Here is an 18,134-nt window from a genome sequence, read left to right on the forward strand (position 1 = left end):
TATAAACACTCGACACCAGAAGAAGCATTTCTGAAATGTTTCCTGACACCAGCAGAGTGAGAGCGACAGAGGTGCCAGAAGTGGACGGTACAGTCCTGTGATGAAAGTTAAGGCCATTTTCGGAGAGACTGTCATTGGCAACGCGTACTGTAGACAAACACGGGGAAAGAGGAGGAAAAACGACGAAATCTGAGGACACAAAAACATGAAAACAACAACCAAAAAAAAGAAACCAAACCCAACTCTGCACACTCTGAGACGGCCGTGCTGAGGCGGCTGCAGACAGCGCTACAAGTCGCTGCTAAAAAAAAAACGGAAACACAAGGTGCTCTCACCACCGGGTGAAGACCAGCTGTGACGACTGATTCTCTGTGTGTGCACGGTCGTCCCAGAAAAGATTATTAACTCCCATGAGGACGAAAGGCCTCGGCTTCAAAGCGGCTGCTTTTACATTCTTAAACATGCACCTTCTGATTGATCGCATGACGATGAATCCATTTCAGTCACGTTCGATTTCAGCCTCTCATACTTCATCTGATCATGAAACCAGCTCAATGTGGGAAAATCATTCTTTGGTTAGACTGATACAGACTGACAGGAAATCACACTTGCTGTGCAGATCGATGCGCTATTAAGGTTGATAATCACACCTAAAAAGGTAGAAAGTGAGTATGTAGTTTGTCCCTTTAGTATGGTCCTCTGGCACTGAGAACAGCCACGTGTCCTCGTCTGTGACATGAATCGGGTGAGATATTTTAAACGACCATACCAATGTTTTTGAAGATTTTAGCTCCACCACTAAAAATCATGTATGCCTGACACTTCTGCTGACCATTAACAAAAGCATGTAGTTGCACTTTTTAAGTTTCAGAGTTGTATCATTCACAGTGAACATCAAGTCCGCATCGGTTTTTGTCAAAGCTGCACTATCTTTGGAGAGTAAACCACTGAAATGACTTTGATTAAAGAAATCCCCTGAAAATGTGCTTTCAAATCTCAAGTATTTCTCTATTACACTTAATATTCACGACTAAACCAGCACCAATCAAAGTTGAAGTTTGGAGAAAAGTTATTATTTATCAATTCAAAAATTCAGCTGATCTGCCCTATCGGGACAGTGTAGGTGTGGTTTGACAGCGGCAGCCCCAAAAATATCACTGCATTTGATTGCAATGGTGCTCAAAAATCTGCCTGCACCACCTCAATAGTGAGAAACACACAGACCGAACAGCACAAACAGGAATCTCTCATGTGAAAAGATGATGATGCTCTGACTTGGCCAAAATATTGTGCGCTCAGGTAGGACCCCATCTTTAATGCAGACTTCACGTTCACTATGGATTTTTACAACTCAGGCCAACGTTTGCCTGGGAGAAAATAACATGATATGCAGAATGCTTCGCTGTGAGGTCCATGTGATTGGTAGTAAATCAGATGAAACGTTTGAAACCAGTGGCATGGTCCTTTAATGTAAATAAGGTACCTGAAGAGAAAGAAAAACTCATGCGTAACCTCTCTAAATGGCTATAATTTCAGTTCTGTTGGGGAGAAAAATGTTCATGAACACAAAAATATGCTGACAGGTACATGTAAAGTCACTCACAAACACACACTCATGAGAATAAGAGTCGATATGGTCACAATCTTGTCTGGGATTAAAAATCTTTCAAATTGAAACAAACTAAAATCTGCTTCCAAATAAAACTAGTTTTCTTCCTTACATCCTAGAAGACATGCATATATGCAAAATACATCAATTAGAATAATATTTGTATTATATACCTATTGCATCTTAATATTTTTTTATGTTACGTGTGTATGTACATTATTCTGTGACAATGTGTACAAATACAGTATTCTGAATGCTGCAGAGAAACGTCTAACACTGCGTGAACACTTTACAATGACATCTGGTCTGAACATCCGAACGCTGCCCGCAACTGCATCTGTTATGTGAGTGAGGTCTGTAAGAAGGTCGTCAAATGCGCCGCTCAGCAAACAGCAGCGCGAAGCGAGTGGCCGACAACACCTCCGGAGGCAAGCAGAAGCACTCAAAGCGTGTTCGTGGCTTCGTATTAACCTGACAGGTCACTGACGGCCTGTAGGCAATGCAGGGACACCTCGCGCTGCTGGTGTGAGCTTTAAAACCACATTTGACAAAAGCTGATGGGTGAAATGACTGCAAGCGGCTGCGTGTTGACCGACGCTACTCATTGTGCAGCTTCCCCTGCGTGCTGTGTTTCACCCCATCAGAAAAGCTAAGGTACATGTATGAAGGCACCTCAACACTGGTTTGTGGTCTGAGACTGTGTACACGAGTCAGAGCCTTAAAAAGACAAACAAGACTAAATGTTAACTTTATCAACCCGGCCTGGCTGGAACAATCAAAAGACAACGAAAAAAAGATGCAAAGTTCTGTCCAAGCCTCCCTTTTGAGTCAGGGGTCAGGCGAAGTGAAAACACCGTGCAGCAGCAAGTCCTCCTGTCTTCTCATTGAAGTATCACAATGGCCAGTTAGGAGCTTTCCTGCTGTTTTGAAAGTGAGTCAATGGGGAAACAATTTCTTAAAGACTTGGGATGCATCCCTGGAGTCCACACTGGCCCTCTACTTAGTATTTACACTGAAGAATTAGGTTGTTTATATGATATGGAGTCCGGACAGCTGAGGATGGTTGCATGTGAAATCTCCAAATATGTAGATGACACCAAAATAAAGGACAACGGCCAACTAAGAAAGCGCTGAGCTTCAGGATCAACTCGCCTTGGCGTTCAACGAGACATTTAAAGACGGGATGAATTCGCCTTTTAAGGTGTCGAGTGCGTCAAACCATTTCGACTCGCCGTTGTCCTTCATTTCAGTGTTTGTCTACATCTCTGTCTGAAAAACCGGATGCATAGACCACGTGACCCTGAGGGACATGATATCGAAGTTACCATGTAGTGGACCATGTATGGCCATGCTGCTCATGCGTGTGTGCGCGTCTTTGCCTAGAATGGTGTGTAGTCGGCGGGGTACATGACAGGGAGCCAGTTCTCGCTGAAGGTGGCGCAGTGCGTCCACCGGAGGTGTCGCATGAGCTGGAAAAGAAGAAACAGAAGAACAGGAAGTGATTCCAAAACTACGCTTTCTATTATTGTGCTCAGTTTTTGGAGAGTGAGTAGCCAAACATGAGCAGTCAAAAATTTCTGGTAAATATCTTGTGTTGAACAGATATCTGCCGTCTCTGCTCTCTTACCTGGATGCAGTTCTTCATGTTCTCTTTGCTGGGCTTCTCCTCCACCATCTTTGAGGCGTACTTCAATGCCCGGCCGTACATCTTGTTCACAAGAGCGTGCTTGTATGAAAACATCAACACCTGAGCAGTGGAGAAGACAGGAGACAAACAAAATATATTAGCTTAACACTTGTGGAATTAATACAGAGTGGTTACCTGAATGGTGACGCGCAGAACATCCACTAAATTGATGCTTCCTCTGAATCACAGACCTCCACTGTTGACCAACAACACACCCCACACAGAGGCGCTGGGTGACATGCTCCTTCATTACAAAATAAAACATGGGCACTGTACTCAACCCCTCATACACCATTCTGCTGCTGTAACTCATGAATCCAACAAAATGTGTATGTTTAAAGTCCCACCTTGGCTCTCACTTGGCAGATATATTCCCATCAGACAGTCATCATTATAACAGAACACTTCAGCCTTTCCTCCATTTTCTAAAGAACATTTCGCTCACCTTGGAGTCGGTTAACTCGGCCCACTTCTGAACCTCCCAAAACGTATCCATCAGAGCTTTAGCCAGGTTGTGCGGGGTGTCGTCAGAGCTGCTGGCCACCTGTTCCACAGCTTCCACTTCTGCCGCCATCTGACCCGTGGTGACAGCACTGGCGCCGTCCTGCGCCGCAGGTGGCAGCAGGAGCTGGTCAGCCAGAGCGCAGCCCTTCCTGCACAGAGCGTCCAGCAGGGACGACTTCTGCTTCTCCATGTCACTGAAACACAGACATTACATAGTGCAGGTGGGCTGCCTCGCCTGAAACAAAGACCACGTCGGCTGACAGCATAAAACAATCAATACACCTAATTTCACACTTCAAAGAGCTAATACCATATATTCAAAGTTAGACTACGTAAGGTTAAGCACTGCTGGTAAATGCTAAAAGGAAGTCCAACTGAGAGCCACTAAATGAAATAATGTCATTTATACAGCAATGTCTTGCATAGGTTTGCTAATATTAGACACCATAAGATACATACCATACCAGACAACCAAATAAGGCTGTACAACAAAACCCCACTGAAATAAGAAACTGTGTTTGTTCCTTATGCATGAAACTCTTCCTCTGTGAGAGACAGAATTTGTTATTTCTTCTTCCAGAGCACACAGTGTCGCTTTAAGGCGTGTGGAGGCTGTCAAATACTGAAGAACTTGATCACGAGGTGAGATGTGTCAGGTTCTGGGCAGATTACCACCTCAGCTAAACTATGTGCTGGGGGAAACCCTGCCACTGCATCAATGAGCTCATGTTCTATGCTTCATAAGTTTCTCACTGCAGATAATATTGTTTGCTATCATGTCTCTAATGCTCAACGCATTCAAAGGATATGTTTTAACAGGTCGCTGTAATATATTTTTTGTGTGGAAACTCCACTTTTTCCTCCTGCTCGCCTCTTTATGATGAATATTCCTGGCTGAAGGAGCCTAATGTTCATGTTTCTAATATGCTATCCTTCAGTGTGACGTACGTCTTGATAGAGGCGGCGTCAGGCCGAGGGTCTGCCTTCATGGTGAGGTACACAGCCAAGGCAGTCTGGTCGATCTGGGAGATGACGATGTCAGCTGCTGATAGCACCTCCTTGAGACGTTTTAGACGCTCCTGAACCCAAACAAAAGGAGAAAAGAGTGTGAGTGGAGACAGCCGCATAGTTAACACTCCGACATCCGAACTGAATCCTGTCAGAGCTTCCTCCATTTCCCCTTTCTCTTGCTGAAGTGTACCATCACCTTCTCAGAGTCCAGCTGGTGAAGTCTTTGCACGTGCAGCGGAAGGTAATCCGAGTAGTTTTCCCTCAGGTCATCATAGATGGAGCTGGAGTCCAACCTGAACAGCAAAGAGAAGAACGTGTGGGACGGTTAAGAGTGCGAAAAGGTGAAACAAGCAACATGTTGCTGAGCAAAGGAGGCGAGCTGCTGCGCTCACTTTGTCATCCACTGAATCTTTAAGTCTCTCATGGCCTCGGCGAACTCCTCCTTCACGTCTTTCTCTTTGTCTCCGTCCTTGTCCTTCTCCTTCCCTCCGTTCTTTGTTTTGTTGGGAGCTGGAATTAAGTGGTAGACGACTGGAACAATATCCTGCACGAACACAGAAAACAACAGTATAGTGGAAAACCTGACTCTTACTGCTCTCGATCAGCATCCCACATTCTCACCCTCTTCCTACCATCGTCATGTCCTGTGACTCCAAACTCCTCCTCTCGTTAAATCACTTCAGAATAAATTTTTAATACTCACTTACATTAATTTGAAGTCGTGCTTATTATCAGTTGATATTTGTAGATATATTAAGAATTTTACTGACCACCAGAAAACTCTGACTACTCTACATGAAAATAAAAGCCTTACGTCTAGTCTGTTGCATATTTCAGTACAGCAATATTGACATGCTTTGACATAAGTAAAGAAGATATAACAAATCCCATCTTAAGGTAAGGAATAAGCCGTTTCCTGATGGTAGGAGAGCCATGGACCCTCTGTTGTACAGTGTTTCTAGCTCATCCAGTACCTTTTTTAACTTTCCTTGTCGTTTTGCAGAGGCCTGCCCCTGGTGGTCAGAATAACACACAGTAAGGAAGAGACAACACAAGCACACCAAAAAGGATTCTCTCTTTCTTCATTTTGTCTTTTACTCTCACTCAGCGACTGTAATCCACCTACCTGTCACACTTAAACAAAAAAAAAAATGGCAAAACAGTGGTGTAAGCCTTGTTGCTGACAAGCTCATATTTCTATCTAACAAATCTGATTGTTTGCCCTACATCTGCTCTGCATTCTCTCAGTACTGAAAGCTACAGTAAAACACAACAAGTAGGTTGTGGTTAAAATTCTTCTGTGTTTGAGACTCAAACAACACAGTTAATACAGCAATGCAATGTGAAATGATATGAAAAACATAGAAAAAATACTGATTTGCAAATCGGTGCTGACGTTTCTACTGGAAGATCTTTGCACTGGAGCCACTGAGCGAAGCAAGTTCAGCCAAAGACACAAGAAAGCTGTTAAAAGAGGAGGAGCACCTGCAGCCTGCGGAGCTGGTGAGAAGAAGCTTTCAGAAATAAAGCCTTTGCCATTGTGTTGGTCCCTCAAGTAAATGTCTGTTCTTTTGCTCGTACACCTCACATCAAGTAGCACATTCTGTGATAATTACCATTTTTACCACCATGACATTTTTACTTCCCTCTGAAGACAACATATGTCAATATTAGGGCTGGGTTTGTGGCTGTAGTGCACACATGCATGTTCAGATTCATAACCCTGTCTACATTCTTTGTTCAGATAGTGTCTGAATTCAGTCACAATTTTGTCCTTTTTAAACCATTTTATTTATAGAAAGTTGTTATGCTGACTTCTTGCTCAGATTTCTCAAAGCAAGGTTTAAAAGCAATGAGGGGACAGCTCCTGAATACAGCTTGATCACCCCCTGGCGGCTGGCTGCACTAACACTGAAAACTACCCAGCCCTAGTGATCATTTGGTACACAACCTGAAGCAAAGCCACTTTACACAAAATTCTTGTTTTCTTCATCATACCCAATCAATATTTCCCCTGAAAGCCAACAGTGAAAAACAAGGTCCAGGAGCCGCTGACTGGCCGACAGATTCAAGAATTTTGACTAAAAATATTTGCCATGTAATGAGCCAATTAATAGTATGTTGAGATCTGGCAGAGGTGACGGCATGAGCAACATCAAATTGTGTTTTTGGACTGACAGCAGAAGCATGTGCAAAGGCAAATGAGTGGAGAAAAAAAAGGCATGCAGTAACGAAAAGGACAGCAACCAGTTTGAGAAACAACAGACCGGACTCAGGTCTGAAGGTGATGAGAGAGAAACTATACAGAAAACAGAATACAGAGACGCAATAAGCTTCACCCCTGATCCTCAGGACCACCAACGACTTCTACCTTATATTTAGTGAGATTCATATTCTAACCAGACATTATATTCTGCAGTGTTTTTTTGTGTATTTACACAGCAATGTCCAAAAGTCCCAGATTAGAAGAGGACACCGAAAACTACTATCACGTTAGATCCTGAGGAGCAGGACTGACCACTGCTCTGGAAGACAGAGGGCGACAACAAAAAAGGGCCACTCACTGCTTTCTTGCCATATTCGCTCTTGGGGACGACCAGAGAGCCAGAGAGATAGCATCCCGGACTCGCCCCCTTTGGGATCCTGAAGAAAAGAGAGAAACAAAGGGAGAACAACAGCGATAGAGATGGCTGTGAATATGACCTGGGAGTAAATTAAAAATAATTTCATCTTTATATATCTGCAAGGGCTCTGCTGTTCTGTGATCAGACACCAATCAGGTTCAGCTGACTAATTCTTAACCAAATGAAGCTTTTTTTTTTTTTTTTCTCAAAACAAGAGGAAAGTCCATCATAAAACTGACTCACTTGTCATCTGGTAGGGCCGTGACAAAGAAGGGCTGTGTGGCGCCCGGGCACAAGGTGACAGAGTTTGCCTTCTTCTTGGACATGAGGGCAGCACGGTGTGTCTCGTAGACATCTAGACTGAGTGTGGTGGACAGACGGTGAGAAACCACAAACGGTAGGTCCTTAAGGCGCTCCAGCTCGCTGGACTGCTCGTGGCGGACCTGCAGGCGCACAGTGTAGTCCCCCTTCTCCAGCTTCAGAGAGTACTGGAGAGGTAAAGCAGAACGAGGGGTGAGGGGATGAACATCTGGCAAAGAAAAAACATGCAGGGGCAAGATCTTCACGTGGCTCAGTGTACCTGGTGTGGGTAGGCGTCCCCTGAGCCCAGCAGTCTCTTGTTCTGGTCGAACAGCATCCAGAGCTGACTGTCAAACTCAGACTCGTACAGCAGTTCACACAGCATGGGACAGCTGGGGGTCACCTCCCCACTCTTCGGCTGAAGACAGAGGAAACGATTTAACGCACATTCAAATGGAAAAAAGATCCTGTCATACAAAGGGCTGATGGTGTTGGCGGTACCTGGTGAAAGCTGTAGGTGAGGACAATCTCGTAGAGTTGTCGGTTATTTGGCAGAATGTCCCTCACTCCCAGGGCTTTAATCTTTGAACTTAAGGGCCTAAAACAGCAACAGCAGGGAACAACAATGAACAGTACTGATGTGGAACAACACAAAACAAACGTGTGTGTGAGCTTGCGTGGTTACCTCAGAGGCTGAACCCAAGACTTCAGGGTGATCGTTGGGGACACCTCCTCGTACCTCAGGGGCGATGACACATCAAAGCTCGTTACTCCCTCTGAGGCATGCTGGGAAGAGGCGAGTGAGAGTTACAAACAGAGAGCCGATACCGTCTGGGCTGTAGTTTGTGTCAGAGTTGCTAATCTCTCCTTCTATGCTCTTCTTACTATGTGCAGGGGTGAAGGGGAAGTGTTCAGTCCATGGAACGAGATGCTGTAGTCCACTGTGACATCACCCAGGCTCGCCCACCAGCGTGCGATGCACAGCTCTACTACCCTACCTGACTGGAGAGGAGACAAAAAACAGGCAGAAATTAACTCACTACTGTGTCATTTTTATATGTATGCATCCAAGAAATAAAGCAACAGATGACAAATAGCATTTTTTAGATGATTTTACAGAATGACTTATGCTCTAAATCCCAGTCAAATAAACATATATTACAAAAGAAATATACTTACTAGCACAGGAAAAGCCTCAGTTAGTGAGCCTCTTTCCAACAGTGAAGAGAACTTATAGAATTCATTCGCTCTGTACGCTCTCTGCTTGACCAGGTGCACCGCGTGGAGAACAAACTTTGACGACACATCTCCCGAATGAGAGGTCAGTGTGATCTCTGGAGGAGAGAGAGAGGTGAGAAACAGGAGAACAAGGAGAAGAGCGAACGTAGATGATAGCGAAAAAGCAAGGAAGTAGGGGAGGAAGAAGAGAAAGAGAGTTAGAGTAAAAAGCCACATTTTGATTATGCACATCTGAGAAAAAAAACAGTTATTTCAAGTCACGTCTGTCGCTACTGACTTTTGACGTGTAGACATCAGAGTGTCCACCATCATCTTCTTTGTTTACATGAGGCGATTTTGTGCAGTGGTGGATGTGGCAAAACTAACAGGAGTTCTTGCATATTTACAGATAAATGTACAGTTACTCTCCACTTTAATTGAGGAAGAGGCATCGGAATGCACTACAGAGGTCACTGCGACATAATCCAACACTCCCACAACACAAACCCTTCCACCGCCTGCTGGTTTGGCATGCTCTTCAATTGTGTTTTTGCATTTCCATGTGAACATATGGCATTTTTACTGGACTTTAATAGTTGCAACCCACAGCACGCATAACTTACTGTGTAAATGTGTATTTTAATTGCACAGTAAAATTATATAAGTTTTCCAAATGTAAATAGTTTCAACACAAAACCAAACAAGTGTGAACATTGATTGGGAAGGACTAAGTGTTCTTCAGAATTGAGTCAAGCATAGAGGCTATATTCACAAGCTGTGTCTGTCGTTTTCTTAGAGTTGGTTTGTAAAACAAACAGCTGACAGCGGCGTTGATTCAGTGGATTGTGAGCTGTAGTTTCACTGGTAAACACACAAGCCCCAAGAGGAGCAGGCCGGGCAGGAGGGACTGCGACAGCCGAAGAAGTCTGTGTTTACCAGGAAACTACGGCTCACGATCCAATGCATCTGCTGGCTGTTTGTTTTACAAACCAACTGCGACAAAAAAGACACAACCAGAGATACTGGGTTGGAAATACGATAGACACCGCCAAGAGATAACAGTGATGAGCCCAGTCTTTAATCAGGATCGTTGGGTCAAACAAAGATGCTCCCTTTTCCTTCACTCACTGGTTGAAGCCAGGCTGCTGTCCTTCTCCCTGTTGTCTATTGTTGTATGGATGCAAATGTTAGCTTTTACATTTTGCATGTACACAGGAAATAAAATTTCCCGAAAAGGTAATCAAACTGCAAAACTGGTCCTGAACAACTGATAAGCATTAGCATTGAATCCTGCTGAAAACCCACTTGACAAATCAGTGAGGACAAACTTGACATCTAAACCCCCGATCACACACAGAGACACTGACCTGCCCAGGAGGCTCCCTGAGGAACGGTGATGAAGTGGCGTCTGATCTGGCCTGGTCTGAAGTGGATGTCTGTGAAACAAACTTCCTGATTACGACTATCTGTCACTCTGTCAAATGGAAAAGAGAGAGAGCTGTCAGACACACACAAACCACAAAGAGAGATGGCAATTAACTGGTAGCATGATGAAAGAACGTACTTGGCAGGGATAATAACCGTGATTGGAACTCTGAATAGGGGGCCGCAGGTAGGTGCTGCTGTATCATAACCACAAACCTGAAAAAAAAGAAAAACACACATTCAAAGTGACCGGATTAACATTAAAAGACTCAGGAACAATGTCCATCTTTTCTCCTACGCTCTTTACTGTCCCTACCTCTGTGTAGTGCACTCCCTCTCTCAGTCCCACAGGATCGATGCGGACATTGACATGACGACACTGGTTCATCAGTTCTAAATGGGAGGGACACTGGACCCACGGGGCGGCACAGGTGAGCGCCAAGTGCAGCTGCAAGGAGATTCGCTCAGAGTTTCCTGTGACAGATGTCAGAAGAAGGTAGGTGATGTTAAAATAAAGAAAACACATGTCCACGCTTAAATAAAATGCTGAACGAGCAAACACAAAAAGCCTGCGATGACTGTGCTGCTACGACATCTGAACTTTACCTGTGTTCTCTGGGAAGATGGGTTCAATTCCTACTCCGTGGTCTGAGGGTGAAAGAATGTGGGCTGGGTCCCTGAGGTAGATGCCTTTCTGTGTTCCCACACTTACTGAGAAGCCTAGGTGGCTTGTGGGTAAAGAGGCGTGTTGAGTGAGGTAGTCTAATGCCTTGTCCACCTGAGAGGAAGAAGGGGACTATGTTACTGGACAAATGAAGTAACAAAACACTTGCAGTAAAAATAAAAGAACATGCTCGGGCTGTTACAGGAGATAGAAGAAAAGGTTACCTGGATTATTCCATGGCCCTGTGCAAACACCTCTATGTCATCAACCTTCAGAGCTGTGTTTTCCAGCGCTCTCCTCACTGCAGGAACAGAGGGACTGATCCCATTCTGCTTCAGTCCTTTAATAACACAAAAATCACACCCAAGCATCAGATTTGCGTTCACACACACGTCTATACATGCAATATATCCCCACGCCTGCTATCAGTCCATGAGCCTGGACGCACCTGAGAGGATTAGTGCGATGCCTCCACAGGCATTAGGGGATGACATGGATGTGCCGTTCATCAGCTGGGTACCACGGAGAGTCCAGTTGGGTACAGATGCAATGGCACCACCAGGGGCACTGATGCTAACCCCCAGGGCCCCGTCTGTACTGGGGCCCCTGGACGACCAGGTGTACTGATTGGGAGGCAGCTTCTCCCTTAGGGAGTACTCTGCCACCATCATGTCTGGAGTCACATATGCTCCAACTCCTAGGGAGAGAAGAGAGCAAGAGTTACAGCACATGTGAAAGAAAATTAGTTGATATAAATTAGGGCTACACAATTTATAAATCTTCCCTGCTGTGAATGTCCAGTGTGATCACAGCTAACTATGTCAGTTACATGCTGTTTGAAGGTGCAGAGTTGAATGATATCCAGTAGACTGGAGGTGTAAGAAAAAAAACGTCATCAGGATTTGTACCTATGACACTGCTGGTGGTCCCCCCCGGGCAGCCGACCGTGGAGAGACACGGGCCGTTGTTTCCGGCACTTGAAACAAATATCACGTTGTGTTTCTGTACAGCCTCCGTGATCACCTCGCAAATCCTCCTGGAAGACAAATTGACAAAAATCAATAACAGTGTACCATAAAAAATAAACCCACGCAATCACACACACACCCCCAGTGCAACACTTACCCTGAATTGGGCCAGTGAGTGGCTTCTCCATAGCTATAGTTAACCAGGTCACACTTGTAGTTGATGACTTCAATCATCTGTAAGTGACAAGAGAGATGAAAAATTAAAAAGTGAGGAAAAAAAAGACAGGCAAAGTACTAATTTATATTTCACAGTGTGGGCAATATACCGCACGGATGAGGCCTGTGCCCGTTTCCATGGTGCTGAGACGGGTGTCTCCAATCTTCAGAGCCAGGATTTGGGCACCAGGGGCCACACCGTTGCGCTCAGGTTCCTCTGGGAAGTAACCTGCTGCGATGCTTGCCACATGTGTCCCATGAGCCCCTTTAAAACCACACAAGCATGTTAGGCTGGAGAAGACACTGTGGGCTTCTACACATTACACAGCTTTAACTGGTGAGGCTGCCATTACACACAGTTTCACTGAGCATCTTTGTGTATCAACTGACTGAATCATAAGAAGACTTCCTTTGGATTGTTCAGTCTAAAGTGTAATGTTTAAACCAAAATCAAATTCCTTGCATATGCACACATATTTAGCCAATAAAGCTGATTCTAATTGTTTCTGATAGCGTGCTTTGGGATATCTTACCTCCACTGGTGACGATGCAGAGTGTGTTTCCCTCATCATAAATATTTACAGAGTAGTTAAGCATCTCAGCATTTCCTAACGTGGCGTACTCTTGTGTCTCTTTGTAAGAGCTCAGCACAGTGCACTGTGACAGCTCTCCGCACTCTGAGGTGTCGACTACAGCCCTAGAGGGAGCAAAGATTACAGGCAATGTTAAGGATTAAATATAGTTTTGGTAAACAGTAGAAGATAGTGAAGAGGAAATGTAAGAAAATTTCATGTATAAGGAGGAGAAGGGTTGGTATGGCTTACCTCCATGTGACGCCATCATGCCAAAGCACACAGTCATATACAGGGCCAGGATCACTGTACTTCTTTTCTAGTGATGCCAGCAGCTCCGACTGGCTCTGCAGCTCTTCCCTCTGTAACTTCTCCATCTGTGGAGGACGCATGCGGGGGGGACAGATGTAGAGAGAAATCAGATAAGGAAATGCCACATTTGCATGACTAGCCAATGTATACAAACACTGATGAGTACACAGAGAATTCAAGTTCGTAGTTCGGACCTGTGTGGGTGTTGGGTGAGAAAGGTCAAACTCTTCTGTCTTGCGAGACACCTCAGCAAGTGCTGCTCTGTGTGCTGGGTCCCACATCTTCTCCTTTCGCTCTTTCTAGAGGACAACAGTGGCATATCAATAAAAGTGCCCACAAAAACACCTACAGAGGGTAGCAAACCAATACATTTTCTTTCATTTTATCTACAGGATTATTGTTTTACTAGTCTGGATTAAATGTATACTAAGCAGTAACATTGCTATAAACTGTTATCAGTGTAGACAGGTAAGCTAAGCATCTAACTACATCTAAACTTCAGGTTATCAGTCCCTGTGCACCTAGCACTGCAAATACATAACCAGAGCACTAAACTCTGCACAAAACCATACTGTTGTAAAATCAAATCAAGACAGACCTTGTACAGTAATAATGTCATGTCATCCTACCTGTATTCTTTCTTTAAGAGCCTTAGGGAAGAACTCATAGCCATTTTTAACTCCAATGCGATACTTCCCTGATGGATTGACCCAGGCAGGAGGGATCTGGAAGACATAAAAAGACACAGTATGAGACAAATATGAAGAAAAATACATTAAATGCAGAGCTAATGGTCTTGGGCCATGGCATATGAATGAAAGAAACAATCACACTTATTTTCAGATGTGGGACTATACTTGTAATAGAATATTTCATATGTGACAGCTGTTTTTCATTCATCTTTTTATCAGTCTTAATAACAAAAGGGTGTCTACTCACCTTAAGTGTTCTACCAGAGAGGCCAGCGATTGTCCCATCTTTCGGTTCTGCCATGGTGGTCATGTTCACGTCACCGCTGCCTGTTGTGTCGATGATGTCGATGATCTTTGGCTTCCCCTCAGTTGTGACCTGTGACAGTAATGAAGGAAGAAATCAGTGGTCAATTAAAAAATTCAGGCTCGAAAGATGCAAAACACATATTCAGTAACTTAAAGCAAACAGGGAGGACTGCTGATATCATTAAAAAAATCAGAGCCTGTCATTCTGAATCTGAACTTAAATCTGGGTGATGTACAAACTATCCTAAAGTGGGAATAAACTCGTAATGCCTTCCAACAGTCAAGTCCCCGCTTATGCATTTGTTTATATACACTGAAGGGGTCAGATTCAGTCCTTTTAAGCACGACTGTAGCAAGGTGACATGTGGTTGAAAAGAAATGGCTGACCTCAATTTAGTGGAAAGATGTGCCAACTACAGACATACCTGTAGGGAAATTGGCAGGTTCTTATTAACTGACATAGTAGCCATCTTTAGGCTAACGAGCTCGATTCCAGTGTGACTTGGCAGTTAGCATGGAGGTTAGTTAGCTACGTCTTATTAACCGACAGCTGAACTAAGATACGTTAGTTTAACTACTACTAATTTAGTTACAACAGCCAAATTATATTTCGCCAACTGACAGGACAAACATAAATTAATGAGGACACTGAAGCGGGCAAATTCAGCTGTTCGGTGCCAGGCTAACATGCTAGCAAGTGTGCCAACCAGCTAACGTCAAGTGTGTTTTGGTGTAAGTCAGTCTTGCACCAAAACATGATTTCACAGCAGGAGAAAAACATTTACTGCCAATTACTCTGTGTTGATTTGGTTGTCATAAAAGTTGTGAAGCTGAATGTCATATTTGTTGTGTTTATCTATCGATGCTAGCAAGCTAACTAGCTGCCGTTACCGTTATGTGACTATTAACGCTACAAGTTGTGTGAATGAGTTGGGCCTTTAGCTTTGCTAGCTCACACCAGCTAGCTCGTAGCCAACGTGAGGCAGCCCAGTCAGATTTACCTGCATGCCGGGGGCCCCGGGATCCACGCCGGTGTCGAGGATAGCAATGAGCACTCCTCGGCCATCGTACTCGGGGAACCTGGTGAGATAAGACGTGGCGCCCGTTTCTTTCTTGGGGAGCAGCCCGTGGAAGGGGAACGGCTCTTCGGTAGAATGAGCAGCCATGATCAAAAGAGCGACAATGAAAACAAAGCAGCGAAATGGGGAAAAGAGTGACACAGTGGGAGAGACGGGGAGGAGAGCTGTTTAAAGGGGCAGTGCGGGTATGCTGCACAGCCACATTTACATGCAACCTTAATTCATCAGGCCTAAGCATGTCTTTTCTAATGTGTGAACTGCCCCTCTGTTACTTCACATTTTATTGCTGATCATACCTGTCTGGCATATCTAGCAGTTAAAGCCTGGACCCTGAATCCTCAGGGTCCCGGGGGCACACGGTCACCATGTGCCAATTGATCTGAGACTGTTTGATGAAACTGAAATTTGTTTGAATAAAGACCTTTTAAAACACTTTCCTCAACACAAGCTGCAACAGAGGCCTTACGTTGAAAGTGTGGGATAGCGAGTGATGGTCTTGCAAAACTGTTGCCAGCGGCCACTTCCTAATTTGCACTGTGTTTAACAATGAGTTTCACATGAGCTGTCAGCTGAACCGTCTGCTGTCTTTGAACTTCAAGAATTAAATAATTAACTGGCAGCTTAGAGAGTCATCAGGAGATGTCTGAGCTCAGGAAACACTATCTGCTTATGTGGTAATCAAAGCCCGGAGGGCGATGCTTGCTAATTTCCCATTCTTGATAATGCACACACTAAAAAATCTGCCTTGTAAGCCACCCATGGTGCAGACACACAGGTGAATCTGTGACTGACTGATTACACGTCGCCATCGTGTACAAATTGCGGTTGTCGGCAGTTCCCCTCTCTCTATTTTTGGAGATATAATCTTTGTCATTTTGGGGTTTGGTGACACATCAAACTAAAAATTATTATAGCAGCTCTCTGTAAAAATGCAACAGTTACAAATACATGACACTGTGAACATTTAACCAAAATTGTAACAATACAAAAATCTCTTTATTGATGTGTATTTCTAAACAGTTATTGCACTCTCTAAAAACTCTCTCTTCTTATTGCTCACTCTACACCAATTATGAGTAATGATTTTCTCTTTTTTGTCATTTGGTGCAACTGGTTAGCAGCTGTCACTGACTGTGGCTTTCACTTCAGAATAAATGAGAAGAAACTGCCTTTTTGCATCAGACCGATCTAAGGACAAAATTAAGACTGGCATAAAAACTACAGACCAGTCCAAAATGTCTGTGTAACTGGCCGCAGGGCTCCTATCACCATCCTGTAAATCCAGTAGTCGGGCTCACGGCCTGACAATTGCACAGCAGGTGGTGCTATAATACTGATAGTTATGTGATTCCTGCAGTCAAGACGTTGTGTTCTTTGCTAAACTACAGTCATTCATGATAAAGTTTAGCAATGCTGCTGCTAAACTGCAGTCATTCATGATAAAGTTTAGCAATGCTGCTGCTAAACTGCAGTCATTCATGATAAGGTTTAGCAATGCTGCTGCTGCTGCTGCTGCTGCTGCTACAATTCAAAATAAGTGGAGTAGTTTGGGACAACATAATCGTCACTGATGTCAAAAGATTTCAGGTCATCAAGTCTCCATGCAAATGTCTGTCCTTTGAATTTGATTTTATGTGTAATCTTACATGTTTTTAAGTTTTTCATGTATTGAAGTGGGTTGAATGATGGAGCTCATCACACCCTCCAAACTCGTGGGATAATAAAGCAAGATAACATAAACAAGGATGTTTTCTTAGTGTGAGGAAGGTTTCCATTGTTGAGATACAGATTCATCATGTACATTTGTAATGTACATGATGCATTTGCTGGTGGCCCCGGGTCATTGTTTAATGCACCTCTGTCCCAGGTTGACTCTGCTTATACCGTATACTGCTCCGTGTGAGCTTCCGTTGTTCAGTATCTAAACCACAGATCACTTTTTATTCCAGATTTTAACTGAATCTTGAAAATAAACTGCTAGAAAAACAATTTGTTGCTCTTGTCCCCTCATTTTCAGCCAGAGACTGTTTGGATGCATGTTTGGATCACTGGTTTAACTGAAAGGACGGAGAAAGAACTATCAGCATATCTGCATGTGTTGCTCATTAGCATTTCTGTAACCCCACTTCTGGCCTACGGCATGATTTCTGCTTTTTGTGTTTTTATTTTCTACAGACGCACTGTTGAGAATAGGGGAAGGTGGAAACAATCAAATCAAAAATAGCACATCTGATCAACATGGATGTTCTGCTTATGTGAGTTGGGTATATTAAAGATAACTATGCACCCAGAGATGTTCAGTGAAAGTTTTACTGGTGTTTCATTTTCCACAAACCAAATTACATGCATTCTTCAGAGATTTGATTCATGCTCTGTTCATAGAGATTTTGTTTTTTCCCATAATACCAGGATTAACTTTGCACATGTCAATTGCCATCTGTTCGACTCGGTACTCTCTGTCTCTTTCACATATAATGCATCCATACGCATATGTACACTGTACGTTACAGTGTGTGCTTGTACTACAAAAAAAATCACAGGCCACAGCAGGGAGGGTTAGTTGTAAGTCTACCGTTATTTTAAGTGTGGCAACGCCCTCAATCCCTGCACTGGTAGCTGGCTTGTGCGTAATAAAACAACAGTGAGCATCCTTCCACTAATCTGCTTAGAATCTGCATCTGCTGTCTCTTCCTCTTTCTGTCAATGGCTCTGCATTGTCACAAATACACATATAAATATAGGCACATGTTTGCACAGGCACTGTTTGATGCTATGCTTAGGCCCATATGTGGACACATAACCCTGTTCACTTTTTGGCTCAAGATAAGTTAGATGTCCAAAATATAAGGGACTTCTCTGTTCCTATGTTTTATACCATTAACACACACACACACACACACACACACACACACACACACACACACACACCGTTACACACACAGGCTTG

At 43.9% G+C, this 18,134-nt stretch overlaps 1 protein-coding gene across 2 annotated transcripts; it reads right to left on the reverse strand.

The window, feature by feature from the left end:
* Positions 1-1,448: 1,448 nt before the first annotated feature.
* tpp2 (tripeptidyl peptidase 2) lies at positions 1,449-15,549 on the reverse strand. Of its 2 annotated transcripts, XM_076730285.1 has the most exons (29): positions 15,110-15,549; positions 14,050-14,178; positions 13,740-13,835; positions 13,305-13,409; positions 13,051-13,175; positions 12,760-12,923; positions 12,337-12,491; positions 12,168-12,244; positions 11,951-12,078; positions 11,491-11,739; positions 11,267-11,382; positions 10,985-11,156; positions 10,695-10,852; positions 10,518-10,594; positions 10,321-10,427; positions 8,915-9,069; positions 8,621-8,737; positions 8,421-8,521; positions 8,237-8,333; positions 8,016-8,153; positions 7,679-7,923; positions 7,376-7,454; positions 5,786-5,824; positions 5,204-5,355; positions 5,008-5,104; positions 4,749-4,879; positions 3,742-3,994; positions 3,237-3,356; positions 1,449-3,078 (listed from the first exon to the last, which is right to left on the reverse strand). In XM_076730285.1, the coding sequence occupies exons 1-29, from the start codon at positions 15,272-15,274 to the stop codon at positions 2,989-2,991; spliced, it is 3,837 nt and encodes a 1,278-aa protein (XP_076586400.1). In that variant the 5' UTR covers positions 15,275-15,549; the 3' UTR covers positions 1,449-2,988. The 2 variants fall into 2 exon arrangements, with proteins under 2 accessions (XP_076586400.1, XP_076586409.1); XM_076730294.1 differs by lacking the exon at positions 5,786-5,824 and having other exon boundaries at positions 15,110-15,377.
* Positions 15,550-18,134: the final 2,585 nt, after the last annotated feature.

This window comes from Chaetodon auriga, chromosome 1 (genome assembly GCF_051107435.1).
Source record: "Chaetodon auriga isolate fChaAug3 chromosome 1, fChaAug3.hap1, whole genome shotgun sequence".
NCBI classification, from domain to species: domain Eukaryota; kingdom Metazoa; phylum Chordata; class Actinopteri; order Chaetodontiformes; family Chaetodontidae; genus Chaetodon; species Chaetodon auriga.

What these genes read in the sequence shown, in the direction of transcription:
- tpp2 (XM_076730285.1), bottom strand. Translation starts at nt 15,274, where the DNA reads ATGGCTGCTCATTCTACCGAAGAGCCGTTCCCCTTCCACGGGCTGCTC. An exon ending in AGGGAGTGCACTACACAGAG is followed by an intron (nt 10,595 to 10,694) that starts GTAGGGACAGTA and finishes CTTTTTTTTCAG; the next exon opens with GTTTGTGGTTATGATACAGC. An exon ending in GACAAGGAAAGTTAAAAAAG is followed by an intron (nt 5,356 to 5,785) that starts GTACTGGATGAG and finishes GTGTTCGTGCAG; the next exon opens with GATATTGTTCCAGTCGTCTA.